The sequence below is a fragment of the Pimephales promelas genome, chromosome 5 (assembly GCF_988280905.1).
Source record: "Pimephales promelas chromosome 5, fPimPro1.hap1.1, whole genome shotgun sequence".
NCBI classification, from domain to species: Eukaryota; Metazoa; Chordata; class Actinopteri; order Cypriniformes; family Leuciscidae; genus Pimephales; species Pimephales promelas.
The window spans coordinates 42,855,784-42,873,283 of record NC_142773.1 but is presented as its reverse complement, the minus strand read 5'-3'; the positions used below and the strand labels follow the sequence as shown (position 1 = coordinate 42,873,283).

Genomic DNA, 17,500 nt, shown 5'->3' with positions numbered 1-17,500 from the left:
TCGTGCCATTTATACGCCCTCGCGTGCATGTGATACACACTCCACACACCCCTAATCCTACCCGAAGGGTTTACATATGCACGCAACATTTTTGGCGCATAAATGGCACGAGAAATAATAGATCCGCACTTTCATGAGATCGTGTTGTTTATCTCCCAGAGTAAATTAAATCCTGCCGATGTAAAGCTGCCTTACCTGCAAGCCTCAACGCGGACATCCTCTGAAACTCGGGCTCCTGTAACCACTTCCACATCCGCCTGAAAGTCTCGCGCCCGGACTTGAGTTTACTCCAGGGCTTCGGGTTACGCAGGAGATCCGACAGCGTTCCCTGGGAACGACACAAGATCCTCTGTGCGAAAATAGCTTGAGGAATGCTGTATCTCTTGAGCTCTGCTGTGATCCTCTGCGCCACTTCTTTTGTGTTGATCTCCTCCACCTGTCCCGCGCCCGCGCTCTGCGCGCCCCCGCCGCCGTGCCGTTCTCTGTCGGACAGCATGGATCCGTTCCCCTGCGAGTGCATGTGGCTGTGAGGGTGCATGCCGTTCAGATTCGAGATCATACCGTGTCCGTGCCCACCTAAACTCCTCAAGTGCTCCTCACTTCGCGAGAGCATCGCCGCGTGCGTCTCGAAGCCGCCCGGCGAGAGCATCTTATCGCTGGGAAGGTGCGCGCCCGGTCCGTACGCGGAAAGCGCTTGCTGGGAGTTGTGGAGAGACCCGAGGCCGTTGGAAAGCGGGGATAGGGGTTGACCCATCCCGGACATGTCTTTAGGATAATGCCCGTATAAGTTCCCCATTGAAGCGAGGCCGCGATCATCGCGCATGAGCGTGAAACTCCCGCTGACGTTCCCGGTGGCGAGGCGCTGGTGCGCGGCGTGGTGATGCGGGTGCGTGTGCGGGTGCGCGTGATGGAACTTCTCCGAGACCGTGGAGATAGGAGGCAGATGTTGCAGAGGTGTGAGAGTGGTGTAGGTGTTGGATAAACTCATGCCGGACTCGCACATGGTCATGGCCGGGTGCAGGTGTCCGGAGAGCGCGGGGTCGCTCCGGTACTCGCCCGCGCCCTCCAGGATCGACGCCATGCTGGACACCATCGCCGAGCGCCCGTGGGACACCAGGTTCCGATGGGAAGCCGACGAGGGTCTTCCGTGCGCGGGATTCATCAAATCCCCCGCTTGCGAGTGCGACGCAACGCCGTGCATGTTTCCAATGTTCTCCATCGTGAGTTCCATCGTTGAAAAGGAAAGGGAAGGAAAGGGAAGGGAAGACCTGCGAACAAAAACACCGTATTTTCCCCCGCAACGATTTCAAAACCAATCCATCGATTTGAAAGAGTCAGTCAGTCCGACGCGCGGGAGCTTTTGTTCGGGTTTAATCGCGGAGCGTTCCGTGCGCGTGTGGCTCGTTCCCTGCGCAACAGCGCTTCTACTGAGAGGCGGGACGCGCGTCTGTCTTTGAACGAGAGCGCGCATCTGTGTGTGTGTGTGATGACGTGCGCTGGCCTCAGTGCTGAAGTCTCGTCTGTTCTACTATCACTGGTGCGGATGAGTTCACTTTAATGAGCTCATACACAAATATCTGACCAATAGCACATTATTTATTTAGGTTACACTTTATTTTACAGTGTCATTGTTACACTATATTAATAACTATTAATTATGCATAATTACAACCATAATCCTAAACCTAAAGTGCATGGTTTAATGTATAGCCTTACACTTTAACACTGACACCTTATTAACATAAAGTGTAACCCTTTATTTTAAGGTGACGTAGATAAGTACTGAGTAATATTAATTACTTGTATAGTATACGTCACGCTTTATTTTAATAAAGTGTCAGTGTTACAGTGAGTGTAATTATATAATTATATATTTAAGCACTGATTTTATATTAAGCAACTATATACACACTCTAAAAAATGCTGGGTTGGTCCAACCCAAATTTGGGTCAAATATGGACAAACCCAAATGTTGGGTTAAAAATGTAATTAAAAAATGTACAGTTGAAAGTGAAAGTTGAAGTTAGACAAATTTTAAATTACATTTTTAACCCAACATTTGGGTTAGTCCATATTTGACCCAAATTTGGGTTAAAACAACCCAGCAGTGTGAGTGTACACTCTAAAAAATGCTGGGTTGTTTTAACCCAACTTTGGGTCAAATATGGACTAACCCAGCCGTTGGGTTAAAATTTTACATTACATTTTTAACCCAACATTTCGGGTTTGTCCATATTTGACCCAAAATTGGGTTAAAACAACCCAGCATTTTTTAGAGTGTAGGAGTATTAGGGTTTGGTTGAGGGTTAGTTGCATGTAATTATGCATAATATACGGTAAGTTCATGTACATTATGTATCAAGGACACTGTAAAATAAAGTGTTAACTTTATATTGGTCTATACTACCCTTTATATTAATATTTTTTATATATACACTTTAAAAATTGCTGGGTTGTTTTAACCCAACTTTGAGTCAAATATGGATTAACTAAATTTTTTAATTACACTTTTAACCCAACGTTTGGGTTTGTCCATATTTGACCCAAAGCTGGGTTAAAACAACCCAGCAGTTTTAGAGTGTGTTTATTATTATTAATATGAATGGTGTTATTCTTTAAATTAATACGGAAAATGCATCTCATGACCAAATTAACATCCAAACAAACGATGGAACATTATAGCATTCTAACCACACTCTAAAAATGTTGGGTTAAAAATGTAATTTAAAATTTTAACCCAACTTCAACTTCACTTTCAACTGTAAATTTTAATTACATTTTTAACTAACCCAACATTTGGGTTTGTCCATATTTGGGTTGAAACACAGTTGTTTCAACCCAAATTTGTGTCAAATATGGACATTATTTAGAATTGTAGGCCTGTATAACCTGCTCTTCTTACAAAAATAGTTTTTATAGCCTAATAATTTTTTTAAGTGTGCAATTGCTTTGATGCTCTATTAGTAGCATATTGTTTTGAAAATATCCACTTTTGTGACCAAATAAAAAATATATATAAAATAAAAATATAATATCCATTTATTGCGCTTATTGACATACCACGTAAACCGACGCGTTTTCTCTCTGTGTGTGTGTGTGTGTGTGTGTGGCACGGAACGCAGAGTTTCTCCTGGTGGTCATTGATAACTGTGATCCATATATCGACTGACACTGATGAATGATGGACCGGCGGAGGGAGCACAGGTCACAAAGTTCTGCAGAGAACAATCAACGCGACGCGACGAGGAGCGGCTCGCCGACACGCAGGACAACACCAGGTATATTTAGCATACTAATAATATTCATATAATCATATTTTTCTTTATTTTAATTGTGTCTTTGTTGCACTCGAAATGTGAATACACACTCTAAAAAATGCTGGGTTAAAAACAACCCAATTTGGGTTATTTGGTAACCCAGCGCTGGGTAAATATTGGACAGAACACATGCTGGGTTATTTTGACCCAGCAGGTTGGGTTTTATAGATTAACCCATTTGCTGGGTTGTTTTTCTTTTATCAGTGCTGGGTCAAACAACCCTATGTTACAGGTTAATTTTAGATAATAAAAATTCTAATTACAAAAAAAATAATAATAATAATAATAACAACACTACTGTTAATGATTCAATTAAAGTGTTTATTCCAGAAAATTAATATAATCATAAATACATTCATGTTTAATCAACAATTAGTCATTTGCAGCATAAACAGAGGCCCACAAAAATCATTTGTGCTGGTGTTGGTATATGTTAAGATTATAAAATGGTAAGATTCTCAAAATTCAAAACAAACAATATACATTGCAATCATTTAGTCCTGTGTAGCAAAATAAAAACTTTAGTAACTGTAAAATAGCCTATAGCTAAATATTCACTTCACAAAAAATACAATAAAAAAAAAAACATATAAGTACATTTATTTAAATAAGCAATCAATTAGTCCTGTGCATCAAAAATGGAAATGGGAGACACATAAAAACTTGTATAAACTGTGCAAAATAGCTAAAGATTCTCGTCACAAAAAATTACACTGAAATAAAACATATTTACATACTTGAAAATTCATTTAAATAAAGAATCAATTAGTCCTGTGCATCAAAAATGGAAATGGGAGACACATAAAAACTTTGCGTATAAACTGTGCAAAATAGCTAGATTCTCTTCACAAAAAAAAATTACAATAAAAAACCCATAAGTACATTGTAATTAATTTAAATAAGCAATCAATTAGCAATCAATTAGTCCTGTGCAGCAAAAATGGGAGGCACTGTAAATTAGCTAAAGATTCTCTTCACAAAAAATTACAATGAAATAAAACCTATTTACATACTTGAAATTCATTTAAATAAGCAATCAATTAGTCCTGTGCAGCAAAAATGGGAGACATGTGAAAACGGTATACTTGAAGGATTTAAGATTAAAGATTAATAAATAGCTAAAGGATCTCTTCACAAAAATGTAAAACAAAAATGAAAGAAAAATGTACAGATAAATAGCTCATTTAGTCATTTAATCATTTAGTCTTCTGCAGCAAAAATGGAGGCCCGCAAAAACCGTATGCTTGAATTTTCTGTCCCAGGCATTCCATACACTACTTGCTGCAAAAATTCCCAAACAGGGGCACATTGTTTCGGATAGTGAATGTCAAAGCAATAAAATGCCTTGAAACAAACATCCACAGCCTTGAGGAGAGTCACCTGCTCCAGAGCTTCCCCATTCACCACCACAAAAAACTGTCCCGCAATTCCAAGCTCCAAGACAAAGGGGAAGGGTTTCGCTTCTTTCTGCCTTTCCAGGTAAAGCACCATGTTGGTTCCAGACTAAAGGAGGGAATGACAATATCAGACACAGATAATTCTTTAAAAGTGTGTCTTAGGTTTTCATAAGAGCATTCTTAAATTAGTTAAATAACATCTTAAATTAAAGGGATAGTTCACCCAAAAATGAAAATTAAGTCATTCACCCCCATGCTGTACCAACCCCGTAAGACCTTCTTTCATCTTCGGAACACAAATGAAGATATTTTGGATTAAATTTGAGAGCTGGATTACTGCTACGTACATAGGCTCCCTAAGGGATTGAAACTTGACGGCCCAGAAAGTCATTGAAGAAAATGCTTGTGGGCCTGAGACGAGAGTTCAAGAGATTTCCACGACGCATGCGCGAGAACTGAACAAGAAGTAGTAGAAGAAGAACGTCCTCTTCTCAGTTCTCGCGCATGCGTCGTGGAAATCTCTTGAACTCTCGTCTCAGGCCCACAAGGAAGAAAAGGAATAGTCAAATAAAGTCACTGTAGTCACATGGAATATTTAAACATTTTCTTCAATGACTTTCTGGGCCGTCAAGTTTCAATCCCTTAGGCGGTCTACGGAGGAGTGATCCACCTCTCAGATTTACTCAAAAATATCTTCATTTGTGTTCCGAAGATGAACGAAGGTCTTACGAGGTTGGTACAGCATGGGGGTGAGTAATTACTGACTTAATTTTCATTTTTGGGTGAACTATCCCTTTAACTTGAAGAGTTGTGAGAAAATGAAACGCGTGTCAGATCCAAGCAGCAATAACCATGATCACGATTAAAATGATTTATCGTGCAGCCCTACAAACAGGTGTAAAGAAATGAGCCTGCTCTGTTGTTTTACTTACAGGTTGTACATCAATGAATGAGGTTCTTGCCTCTTGAACAGTTGGCCGAAAGGTTTTGTGGCCAATCTTGTACACAGGCGGGGGAAGAATGACAGGCAAGGTTTTAAGTGCTAGCATGCCTTTCGAATCTAAGTAGAGATAAAAGGCAAATTATAACTTGTTAATTCATCACCTTTCAAATTAAGCAAAGTGTATTTAAGCAACTAAGTTCAACTTAGAATGACTGAAATTAGCTTAAATATGTAACCGTTAAACGTACTCTGGTAATCTGAAAACATTTAGTGTTATTAAAAGGATAGTTCACCTTCAAAATGCTAAATTTACTAGCCCTCATGTCAAATTTACTCACCTCATTTAGTCACCCTCATGTTGTTCCAAACCTGTACAAGTTTCTTTCTTTTGCTGAACACAAAAAGACATTTTAAAGAATGACAGTAACCAGACAGTTGACGGTAGCCATTGACTTCCATAATAGGAAAAAAGTACTAGGCTATAAAAGTCAATGGCTACGGTTAACTGTTTTGTTACCAACATTCTTCAAAATATCTTCTTTTGTGTTCAGGAGAAGAAAGTCATTCAGGTTTGTAATAACATAAGGGTGAGTAAATGACGACAGAATTTTCATTTCCGGGTGAACTATCCCTTTTAAAGCAGTGCTTCTCAAACCAGTCTTGGGGACCACTGCACATTTTGTATCTCTCCCTCATCTAACACACCTGATTTAACTCATCAGCTCATTAGTACAGACTGCAAGACTTAAATTGGGTGTGTCTGATGAGGGAGATTAAACCATTAAACCAAGAAAGGGGCAAGTACTTTTAAAGAGGTCATGAACTGAGAAATACAATTTCCCCTGATCTTTTGTCATACAAGAGGTCATTGTGCTATAAAAAAAAAAAACTTTTATTGATACTACGCTGCCAAAAAAAGGACTAATTTTCTACTTCCGATTGTTTATTTCGCAATGGAATATCAGTCCAAGACTGCCTGCACAGAAATAGATCATAGCCTCTTCATGCCCACAGGCACATAAGTGAAGGGAGTGATAGCAGATATATATATGTATGTATTTTTATTCCAAGTGATCCTGTTGTACTAAGTTTTCCAATGTTGTGCTTACTAACACTATAAAAGGACCTCAGGGAACATTGTAAAAAAAAAAGAGGCAATTCATGACCCCTTTAAATGCAATAATTTCATCTGTTTTTAATTTGAAAAATCCTCCTAACCTGCAGACATGTTGTCTAAATTATTGAGGACATCCATCTGTCGTCCATCTCTTTTAGCAAAGGCCAGAATCTTGTCAGCAAAGACAGGCACCCAGGATAAGCACAATTTGTCTGCAGCATCAGGGTGAAGTATACTGAAGTCCTGAGATATCTGTTTTTAGGAGAGAGAAAAACAGTCATTTATTTTTTTGTTTTTTTTTGTTTTTATTGCTGAATGTGAGGCTAGCATTTTATCATAATTAATGTTAATAAAATAATATCCTTCAAACGAGAGACAGTTAAGATACTGAGTTAAGATTATATTTACCATGCCTGGGGTGTCCATGAGACGAGGGAACTCTGATAAAATTTCGGATATTGGCTTGGAGCCATTCTCACGAATCCAATGAGCCCTAAAAGGAGCAGTTTCTCTCATATACTGCTCCACTTGGTCCTGTGGTCTGGTATTATTTTTTAGCCATTCTTTTAGTTGAGATGCCCTCTCAGGAGACAAAGTTGAAGCTGTTGAAAGGTAGATAAAATATAAAGTCATATTGGTTAACTTACATCAGCACATGTAATTCTTGATAAAGGGTATTAACGGCATATTCTAATCTAGGGCATTCCAGGGCCAGTTTTATAGTGAGGCTGCGCTTTGACCATGGAGAAAGGTTTGCTACATTTTAATTGGATGAAATAAACCAAACCCCTTTCTAGAGACCTTATCAGTAGTGTATATAGAGAGCCTAAAGGCTGGCTCACACTACAGGAGTTTTAAAATCCTAACCGATTTCGAAATCTGGTTGCAGCTCACACTTAAAGAGAATCTTTGCAGATTTTCTTCCCTCAAATCTTAGACATGCTCACACTAGATTTGAAAATCGTGGTGCATCACACACTACACAATGTAATTAAGATTATTGTGCCAGAGGAAGTGGCTGACGTGATCTCACGCAGCAGATCGGAAGCAGAAAAGCGGATGTAAACAAAAAAGCTGTCCCTCATATCAAGTCATATTCGTGAAAAGGTTGCCGTGACCAAGGAAAGACAATTTTTTTTTTTATCATTCTTTTAACATTTAAGGTTAGGCTATTTTAAAGCATTTTATTTTCTATATTTTTTTCCGATCATGTTAACAAGTTAGAGCAGTTGTTCTTAAACAGTGCATGAGTTCCAGTCTTCTTGCTCTTCATTTTTAAACTGACAGGACTTAAACGCTCATGCAAACGATACACTTTCACTCAATGATGATTAAACTTTGCAATTAAAGTCGTCTGTACGCTAATTTGTAGTGAAAAAAATAAAAACTTCAGTGCTTTGTGTGAAGATTATGACAAAAGGAATTTTATTACCTGGAATAACAGTCGACCTCTTCTCACAGATAAAAGCCACAGAAGATGGTGTTCTTAATCTGCGCATTCTCTTCCTAATATTGCGAAGGTGCTCCTCAAGAAATCCCGTGGAAGGTCTGTGCCTTCGCCCGGGGCTGAACCATGCCTCCTGAAATGTTATTGAGTTATGTATTCAATTTAAAATTTGATTTATCTCAAACACAAGATCACTTCATGAGTGAGCACAAATTATTCCAATAGTAGACACACTGCAAAACATACACAAACATATGGATATAGACAAGATTGGTTGAAGACCAGAATAACTCGGCTGGACAGGAAAGTTTAGTGACTGCAGAAATAGACAAATTAGAATAAAGTAAAATGCATATACTCACATAGCCATTGCCTTCAGGGTCACGCAGACAGGAAAATGTCTCTACTAAAGAGATGGCCATTGCTTTTTTGGTCTCTGTCGATGGTCTGCATTACGATTGTCAAATATGAAAGGAAAGCTTGTAATTTTAAATTTGAAAGTTTCATAGTTACAAAAAAAAAAGCCAATACTCACGTTTCGCCATATCTCTCAATAAGATGAGCAACAATAATTCGCACCATTGCACGCCTTTGCTGGGTGGTAATTTTATTACTCTCTAGGCTCTCCACAATAGAGGGTCCATGTGGTGCTTTCATCAGTATTGCACGGATATCCTGTGGTACATAGCAGAGTTGTCTTTTTAAATGCAAATAGTACATTTCATGTTATTTTACAAGAAGACTGTCATATCTAAATCAAATTAGTTTTAGAAACATACATGCATATCATCTGGAACAAGCTGAAGAACGATTGTTGGCTCTGTATTTTCAGAAGAAGTGCGTCCAAATGTTGGCTCTGTATTTTCAGAAGAAGTGCGTCCAAATGTTGGCTCTGTATTTTCAGAAGAAGTGCGTCCAAATGTTGGCTCTGTATTTTCAGAAGAAGTGCGTCCAGATGTTGACTCTGTATTTTCAAGTGCAGTGCTTGGCTGTGTATTTTCAGGAGCAACGCTAGAGTGTGGTGGGATACTATTCTACAAAATGAATAAAAAGAAACTGTTTAAGCAAATATATGGTATTCAAACCGTATTCTACATACTGCTGTACATTTAAAAACTAGGGCTGCACGATACAGTATATTGTATTAGAATCGTTATGTCAAGTATAGGAACTTAAAGGGATACTCTACTGGTTTTTCATATTAAACGATGTTCTTCCTTTAACTAAGACGAGCTGATACATACCTCTCTCGTCTGAATGATGAGTTTTCAGTTGTCTTTTGAATGCTGTCAGTTATCCATTTTACACGCTTAGAAAAGCGCAACGTTTTATTTTGTGTCACCGTCATAGGTCGAGTTACACTACTCGTGGAATTGTATTTAAATAGGGAAAACGTGGAGGTGCTTGGTCGCTTCTCTTCTTGGCACGTATTGAATGAACAGGACTGAGATAAGATCTAACAAAGGTTCGTGGCAAGAGAGCGATTTAGTGCACGCACTGAGAAGAGAGAGGTATGGATCAACTCGTCTTAGTTAAGGGAATAACATCGTTTAATATGAAAAACCAGTAGAGTATCCCTTTAATATTCAACAATACTTTTGATCTATCATTGACACCATTATATGAGAACTGAACTGAGCTGGACGATGACATCACAGTTTTCTCCAGAATGGCTATATAGATAAATTAAGTGAATTAATAACTTTTTTACAACAGAAATGAATCAACACTGAACTTTCTATTGTATTGATTAATGATTAATTCTTTACAAATAGAGCTCATCTGGTGAAAATTGTTTTCATATCGCAAAATATGCAGCAGAAAAGCAAAATATTGCATTGTTCGTATTTTTTTTTTATATATATCGTGCGGCCCTCTTAAAAAAAAAAAAAAAAACACTAAATTTTACTATAGCACTAGAGTACATTAAAACTCAATTAAAGCATATTTCACTTTGCATTTTTTCCACTCACTCAACTGCCAAGCTTGAATTGTGCAAACATTCTATGCCAAAGCTGTACAGGTCCTGACCCCTGTCTCCGTATCTGGTTTGTGAAGAAGGCTCCTGTTTCTAAGAACTGTATGCATGCTTGGAGCCAGATAATGATGAAGCTTGCCTGATCTCTCCCCAAACTAAGTGACACTGAATACTAAAAAAAGTTCATTTTGATTCGACTGTTTCAAACTAAAAATGTATTCCATTGTTTTCAGATAATTAAAGCACCCTGTATCGGAGAGATACATAGAAACAATCGTCATTTTTTCTGAATGACTGAACAGCATGGAGGGGATGATGATCAGTGAGGTCAGTGACATCAATACATGTGAAGACATGAGAGTATTGCACAGCATAGGCAAACAAATGCCTTTCAAATCCAACAGTTTCAAACTTTTGAATCACAAATTTTAGTTTGGAGTCAAAAGCCAAACAGTGTCTTATACGTCCAAACTGGGGGTCACCACTTGAACAGTAGGACACAAAAAGTGTCATACCTGGCCTATATGTCGTTCCTTTATATTTCACCCAGGCTGGTACATACATCTCTGTGTGGGTTGGAACATTTTCCAAGCCTCCTTGGATATCATGACATCTCTCAAGGTCTGCAAGAATAGTGCTGTGTCCTGGGCCCACTTCAATGGGGTGATCAAAGACAATTCCAGAAAAGAAATTGTAACACAGCATTACTTGATGTCTAATGGCCATCGTTTTACAGATATTCTTGAAGTTGCATGTGACATGGCTTATGCGTTTAAAGAAGTTATGCTTTGCTTCAAACCGCATAGTCCAATACTGCATCAATGGCCCAAGCTGTCTTATGGCTCTTGGATAATGCAACATGAAGTGGTGTTTAGGTTTTAGATGTTGCTGTGGGTACAACTCAAGGAACATACTATGATGTTCCTCTATGAGCCACTTCAAGTAGATCGTACTTTCAACAGTGAGTGATACTGAAAAAATCAATTCCATGCAGGAAAGGAGGAGAAGCAGTAGCTGCCAGAACCTATTTGACTCTGGAACTAGATCTCCCATCATTAGAGGCAGCAGTCTCAATAAGCACCACATCTGTGCTGCTGTCTGTTTCATGGTCCCATCTTTTTTACGCAGGTAATTATTTGTAATCAGAGAAGGCTTGTTGTGGGCATCACTGAACCCGTAATCAAAGCTGGTGATCCTGCAATTTAATGTATCTAATGTAAAGTGTCCTTCCTCAATCAGTGAGTTTATGATCAATTTCATCTCATAACACCCTACACCTTCTAAGATGTCGTGCATAATGTCTGGTGCTATGTTCTTGCTGACATCAAAAAAGTGGAGATCATTAAAGGCACTTGCTTGTTTTAAGCCAGTGTCTGAGACACTGCCAAGACTGAGGTCTCTCTCGTTAGACTCAGCAGTGCGAAGAATGTCACAGTCTTCCTTAGTCTGTATTCTAAGGGTGTCTTTTGGTACACGGCACCACCGACAAGCATAATTGCTTGCAAAGCTTTCGGTGAATCCAAGAACTCCATTTAGTGCCAAGTTATCACCAACAACCTGGCAAATGCTGACTTTTACTTTTCCATCAAATGTTGGTGTTTTGATATCCACACCCTCTTTCTCCAAAGATTTTATGTCCTCCACTATGGGCTTTAAAACTGCATTAATGCCATAGGTTTTGACGTCATCAGTTTTGTAGACTGCCAGCAGAAAAAGGGAGGATAAGCTGGAAAGCAGCTCTTTTGGTAAACATTTGATGGCAAAATACATAAAACCTACTTTGTGGACAGATGTCTTTGAGCCAAGTGGATTCACAGTCTCTACATCATCAGTATAAATAAGGAGAGGAATAGAGACCTCCTGAGAGAACAGGGCATGGTTTTGGCAGAGCTCACCATCACAAAAATCTTGTAGGAGACCATTAGTGCTCTTCTGCCATGCAACAACCTTGGACATGATGCCTGGTAGTTCAAGTATCTTTTTCAGGAGTGGTCTAAGTGGAATGCGCTGAAACGTGTCGCGCGTTGAAATTTGTTTTACTGCACCACTGCTGGAATCTATGTGCTGAACATAGGAAATGCCAGGGAAAGTCTCCTCTATTGGCTGAATAAAGTTTCCAGACTGCATAAAATATTTCATTTGCTGATATTCAGTCTCTAAGTTTTTGAAAGGCTCAGATGCTGCCTGGAATTGATGGTTCAATTCCTGTGCCTCTATGCTTTTGTCCTGCCCAAGAGCCTTAAGGAAAGACATAGTTCTATCCTGAAGCTTGGAGACTATATCTGACAACAGACTTGAGGTTTCTTGCACTGTAAAATTTACTGCAGAAAAAGTCTGTGAAGACTTTGATTTGAGTTTTGCCAAGAAACGAGCTACCCTATCTGTCATTTCCTCTTCCTCCAAATCATCCATGTCACTGAGCCCACCAATGTCAGACTCTTCCATGCATGAATGCTCTTGAGCATCCAGTGCCTCAAATGTTGAAATGGGTGCTTGGTCAGCATTACATCTAGATGCATTGTTAGTCTCATTGTGGGCATTATTGTGTTGAAGTAAGTGCCTTCTGTACGACCTCATATAAAAAAAAGTCCTCTGACAACCATGCTGATTGCATTCAAAATGTGTGGAAGCACTGTTAATACTGTGGACTGCTCTTAAGTGGGTAAAAAACTGTTTCAAGTCAGCTATGATAGCTTGACATCGAAAACACCTATAATGCATTATAGACTTACAAATTTCAGTTCTTTGAAATGTTTTAAAAATTTTAACCGCACGCCAATTTTGGGGATGAGAGTTGCAATCGTGTTCTCGTCCAGCAACAGGAAACTTTCATCATCTATCTGCTCATCTAAAAGGAAGATAACACAAACATACAAGACTATCTATGAAATTACACTGACATCGACTAGGCACAGAAGTGGTATCCTATGCCAGCCCTACAATATAAGTGATTCACCCTACAGGGTTTGACACTAAGCCTTGTGTTGTGCTTGTACTTTGGACAAGTAAATTGGCCATTCATGTTTTTGATCTTATTGTGAATGGTGTAGCAAACTTGGTTAAGTGGTAGGGCTGGCACTGGATGCAACTGTGAAAAAAGATTACCAACAAAGAAAGAGAATTTGAAATTCAAAATTGTTCATCACATATTTACCAGCAAATTTTTCAATGAGGCACTCAAGATTCCAGTTGATGAGTTTTTGTTGAACAAAACTGTCCATTGCTGTAAAAGAACAGAAGGAAACATCATATTAGTAATATCTTATACATATCTTAATATCTTATACAGTTAGCTGGATAATTCAAAAATATTTTATAAAATCACCTAAAGATATTTCATAGAATATGTTTTATTAATTCCAATGTATTAGTCTGTTCGTAAAAATAATAAATAAAAAATAATAAATAAATGTTGTTAATGTTTATTTTTCCTGGCAGTTGTTAAAAAATTCATGATTTAATGATCATCATAATTATTTTAATTATTGTATACCAAATTGCATGACAAACCAAAATAATAAATTGTATTAATACATAATGGTTTCTCCTAAGGTTTTTTTTTCTCTCTCCATTCTGTCACCTGATGGAGTTTTGGGTTCCTTGCCACTGTTGCCTCTGGCTTGCTTAGTTGGGGGCACTTAATATTATTAATATTGTTAATATTTACTTTTTTTCAGAGCCACAATTGAACCAAATTGAACTACAGTAACTATTTCATAATTTATTATCTTTACACAGTTTTAGAACGGAACTGAAGCAACACTAAACTGACTTCGGCTGAACAATTAACGTTACAGTTTTTGATGAGAATTGTACTGAGGTGGACGATGACCTCACTGTTTTCTGCAGGGCTGCTTTATAGCCGAATTGAAAGGCTGGTTCAGACGGGACGATTTTAAAATTGTCGGCCGATTTTCCAAACCTGAGAGACCCCACACACAGCGATAAAAAATCACGGGTTTATACCGTGTGTGGTGCGCAGCCACACGGCAAAATCAACACATCACACACGAACCGATTTGACTCCCGAGCATTCCTAGGTCATACTGCAACATAATAAAATATTTTTTTATGTAAAGCTACCTTTCGAAAATGACGAACAATAACAGATAAATAGTAGCCTTATAGCTTCTTTAGCATATGCAGCCACTAGCCAGTGACGTTAACTGCATCCAACACCACAGAGTCAGTTTCAAGTAACGTTACAAGAAACCCGCAAAATTTCTGGAGATAAAACACCAACAACTGTATTTGGACATCGTGACCGTGTTATAAGTGGAATAATTGATGACAGACCGTGTAAAAATAATGAATGTTATGTCTGTGTTATGTTAGCCTAACGGTCGCTAGTTCCACAGACGCAAAAAACAGAGGATTCGTGTTAAATAATATAAGGGTCCGTCGTCAATAATTCATAGATAATTTCAACATAATTTCTTATTGACTTTCTGACTTCGTTGACAACTTAACGTTAGGATAATTTTAATAAAACACTGTTACTCACCTTTAAGCTCGCTCCTGCTTGAACCTCTCCTCCTGTTGACGTTGATTTGAACAGTGTGTGAGGACAAAAGCGCGCGTAGAGGTGAGCGCTGGGTCAAACGTTTCCAAAACAAACCCAAATGCTGGGTCATTGTCAGCAGATTACAGAGAAAATAACCCAGCAACATAATCAAAATGCTCAACCCAGCATATGGGTTTAAAAAATAACCCAGCATTTTTTAGAGTGTGAGTAATATTACATGTAGGCCCGTAGCATGCGGGTTTGGGGTTATTTGCATGTAGTTATGGATATTTTAGTAATTACTAAAGTAACTGCATGCAACATATGTAAAAATCATATTATGTAAAAAAAAAAAAAGTATTTTTTAACCTAAACTCGTTTGTTAGATCTAGATAGAATTTGTCTGTGATCACAAAACCATATCAATAGGCCTTATATTTATTCGTTTTATGGTTAAACTTTATTTTAAAGTGTCTGTAATTTACACATTTAAGTGCTGAGTATCAAGTAATACTGTATGGTTAATATTAGGGTTTGTTATGCGTAAATTAAAGTTGCTACCACAGTAGTAACAAGGACATTGTACCTTAAAATGTTACCGTTTTTTAATTAATTTAATTTGGTTGCATTTATATTAGTTTTATTATTTTACTTGGTAAAACCACTAATCTAATTTAATATTTTTCTGCTCTAAACTAATTTGGCATGTTATTAAAAGAATGCACTTTCTAGTCTGCCTGATCTGACTTTTTCTCTTCTGTTATCATTTGATTCATAGGCCTATTAATTTTATTTATTTATTTTTTTATTTTTTTATTTTTTTTTATTTTTTGTAATTTAGTGTTTTACGTATTTATTTTGAAAAAAGTTGGCAACATTTTGTACAATAAGAAAGAAAACTTAAATGGCTACTAATTCCCCTCTAACCCACCCCACCCCATAGCACTTCGGGACAATTTGATTCATATTAAAGTGAAATGATTGGTTTATATTTTTGGCTGTTGGTTTTTAGCGGAATGACGCATATTTGTATCTCACCTGCAAGCATGTGTACCAGTAGGCTCTATTATGATTATGAATATGATTGTTGATGTTGTGCACATGTGGTCAGGTCTGGGATCAGAAGTAATGGCCTCACTTTACAGCTGTCTAACTCAACCGTACACACACGAGCTGTGTCTCCTGTATTGATGAGCGGAATAAATGAGTGTGTGCAGCCAGTGCTTCAGTATCGGCTCCCAGCGCGCGAGTGATGGATGTGCACGAGCACGAGCTTTAACTCACCCGAAACAGACTTATTTTATGCGCCGTACAACTTTTGTATTTATATGCAAAATCAGGATGGAAAGTGCAAATGTAAACGGCGAAACACGTGCACGAGCGCCGCGTGAAACTTCCCTGAAAGAGACGGAAGTTATTTAAATACGAAAAACTGTTCTGCGTAAAGTTGATCATTTGTTTGGAAGCAGCCGACCTGTTAAAACTTATTAATCTGTCATTCTGGAGATGTATTTCATACAAATATATCATTCGAACATAATCTGCATTAAGGTCGGTCAGTTATTATTAAATAATGATAATAGTAGCTATAATAGTTTAGGAATTAACACTGTGACATGTTTGTGAGCATGTGCTTTTTATTTAGTAATTTTAACTTATATTGAGGAAATCATGTTTCGACTATTACATTTTACATATTTATTTATGCTCAGTAATATCCTAGTTTTTTGTTTTCTTTAATACTTGTGTTTCTAAATTTTACAAAGCTTCAAATTGCGTCGAACAATATCTTTGGTCATTTACTTCAGTCTTATTATTATTATGATTATTTTATAAGCCATGGCTAATTTGTTAAATATAGTTAATAAATTATTTAGACCCGAATTTTTTTCTATGGGAACCTTAGATATTTTCATATGATATAAAACAGTTTATTCTAGTTAGCCTATTGGTGATATTGATTATAGACACACAGAAAGTCAGAGAAAGAACGACTTTTTCAATCGTTATGGTATTTTTTTTACACATGACGTATCATATCTGCTATAATACAAAATATCGGATATTTTACCAATATAGTTTATTAATTTTATTTAATTTTTTTAAGTAGGCTACATCACGGAATTAATTTGTTCTATTATTATATCAAAATAATTGATCAAATTGCTTTGTGTAATAAACAACATGTTTTCCCAATGTGTGTGTGTATATATAAGATCAATCATTTACAAAAACTTTCTTATTAACTAATATATATATATATATATATATATATATATATATATATATATATATATATATATATACATATATACAGAAAGTATAAATAGAAAGTTTTGTCAATGATCATGTGAAAACTCTTAAATTATAGGCCTACTGGAAAATAAAATCACAATCTTTTATTAATGCCTCTTTCAGGTCCTGCTAAATTCTTCTCAGTGATTCAGTGTTTTACACTCTTTTCGGACGATCTATTATAATGCAGTTTTTATTTTCCAGCTCGTCGATTGAACTTTCCCCCGTTTGTCAGGATATTGTCGTGTTTTCTGCTCCTCTGTGATGTTGAGGAAAGACAGTCGATCTGCGCCTCCTGTATCGATGCGATCGGTGATCGATAGCCTTCAGATCAATGCTAATACACAGATTTCGGCTCTTACGCCGCAAATGAACCTTAAAACACGAAATAAGACGAAAGCGGATCGACACGAGCGCGCGTGAACCAGGCGCGCGCAAAATCTGAAACACACACACACGATACAGTAGCTAAATCATAACTAATAACCTGAAACTCATCAAC

At 37.6% G+C, this 17,500-nt stretch overlaps 3 protein-coding genes across 5 annotated transcripts in view; 1 reads left to right on the top strand and 2 right to left on the bottom strand.

Annotated features, from left to right (window-relative positions):
* Window positions 1–1,383, bottom strand: part of onecut3b (one cut homeobox 3b) — a 24,157-nt gene extending 22,774 nt beyond the window's left edge. The window contains exon 1 of the mRNA XM_089131614.1: window positions 191–1,383. Coding sequence (XP_088987740.1) covers window positions 191–1,231 — 1,041 coding nt within the window. The 5' untranslated portion in view covers window positions 1,232–1,383. The remainder of the gene's footprint in view (window positions 1–190) is intronic.
* pias4b (protein inhibitor of activated STAT, 4b) overlaps window positions 1–17,500 on the top strand; it is a 104,442-nt gene that overhangs the window by 30,594 nt on the left and 56,348 nt on the right. Inside the window, exon 2 of the mRNA XM_089131608.1 lies at window positions 3,123–3,278. The gene's annotated coding sequence lies outside the window, so the exon portion shown is untranslated. The remainder of the gene's footprint in view (window positions 1–3,122; window positions 3,279–17,500) is intronic.
* LOC120459709 (uncharacterized) lies at window positions 3,626–14,924 on the bottom strand. Of its 3 annotated transcripts, XM_089131602.1 has the most exons (11): window positions 14,704–14,924; window positions 13,354–13,422; window positions 12,932–13,047; window positions 9,001–9,255; window positions 8,757–8,896; window positions 8,584–8,668; window positions 8,207–8,354; window positions 7,183–7,376; window positions 6,876–7,026; window positions 5,647–5,774; window positions 3,626–4,820 (listed from the first exon to the last, which is right to left on the bottom strand). In XM_089131602.1, the coding sequence occupies exons 1-11, from the start codon at window positions 14,915–14,917 to the stop codon at window positions 4,518–4,520; spliced, it is 1,803 nt and encodes a 600-aa protein (XP_088987728.1). In that variant the 5' UTR covers window positions 14,918–14,924; the 3' UTR covers window positions 3,626–4,517. The 3 variants fall into 3 exon arrangements, with proteins under 3 accessions (XP_088987728.1, XP_088987730.1, XP_088987729.1); XM_089131604.1 differs by lacking the exon at window positions 12,932–13,047 and having other exon boundaries at window positions 14,704–14,793; XM_089131603.1 differs by lacking the exon at window positions 12,932–13,047 and having other exon boundaries at window positions 13,354–14,924.

Bases quoted from the DNA above. Each gene is read 5' to 3' on its own strand.
- LOC120459709 (XM_089131602.1), bottom strand. From the start codon at position 14,917: ATGCTGGGTTATTTTTTAAACCCATATGCTGGGTTGAGCATTTTGATT. The intron at 13,048-13,353 runs GTAAATATGTGA...TCTTCCTTTTAG, and splicing joins CCTCATTGAAAAATTTGCTG to ATGAGCAGATAGATGATGAA. The intron at 4,821-5,646 runs GTAAGTAAAACA...TCCCTCCTTTAG, and splicing joins CATTCATTGATGTACAACCT to TCTGGAACCAACATGGTGCT.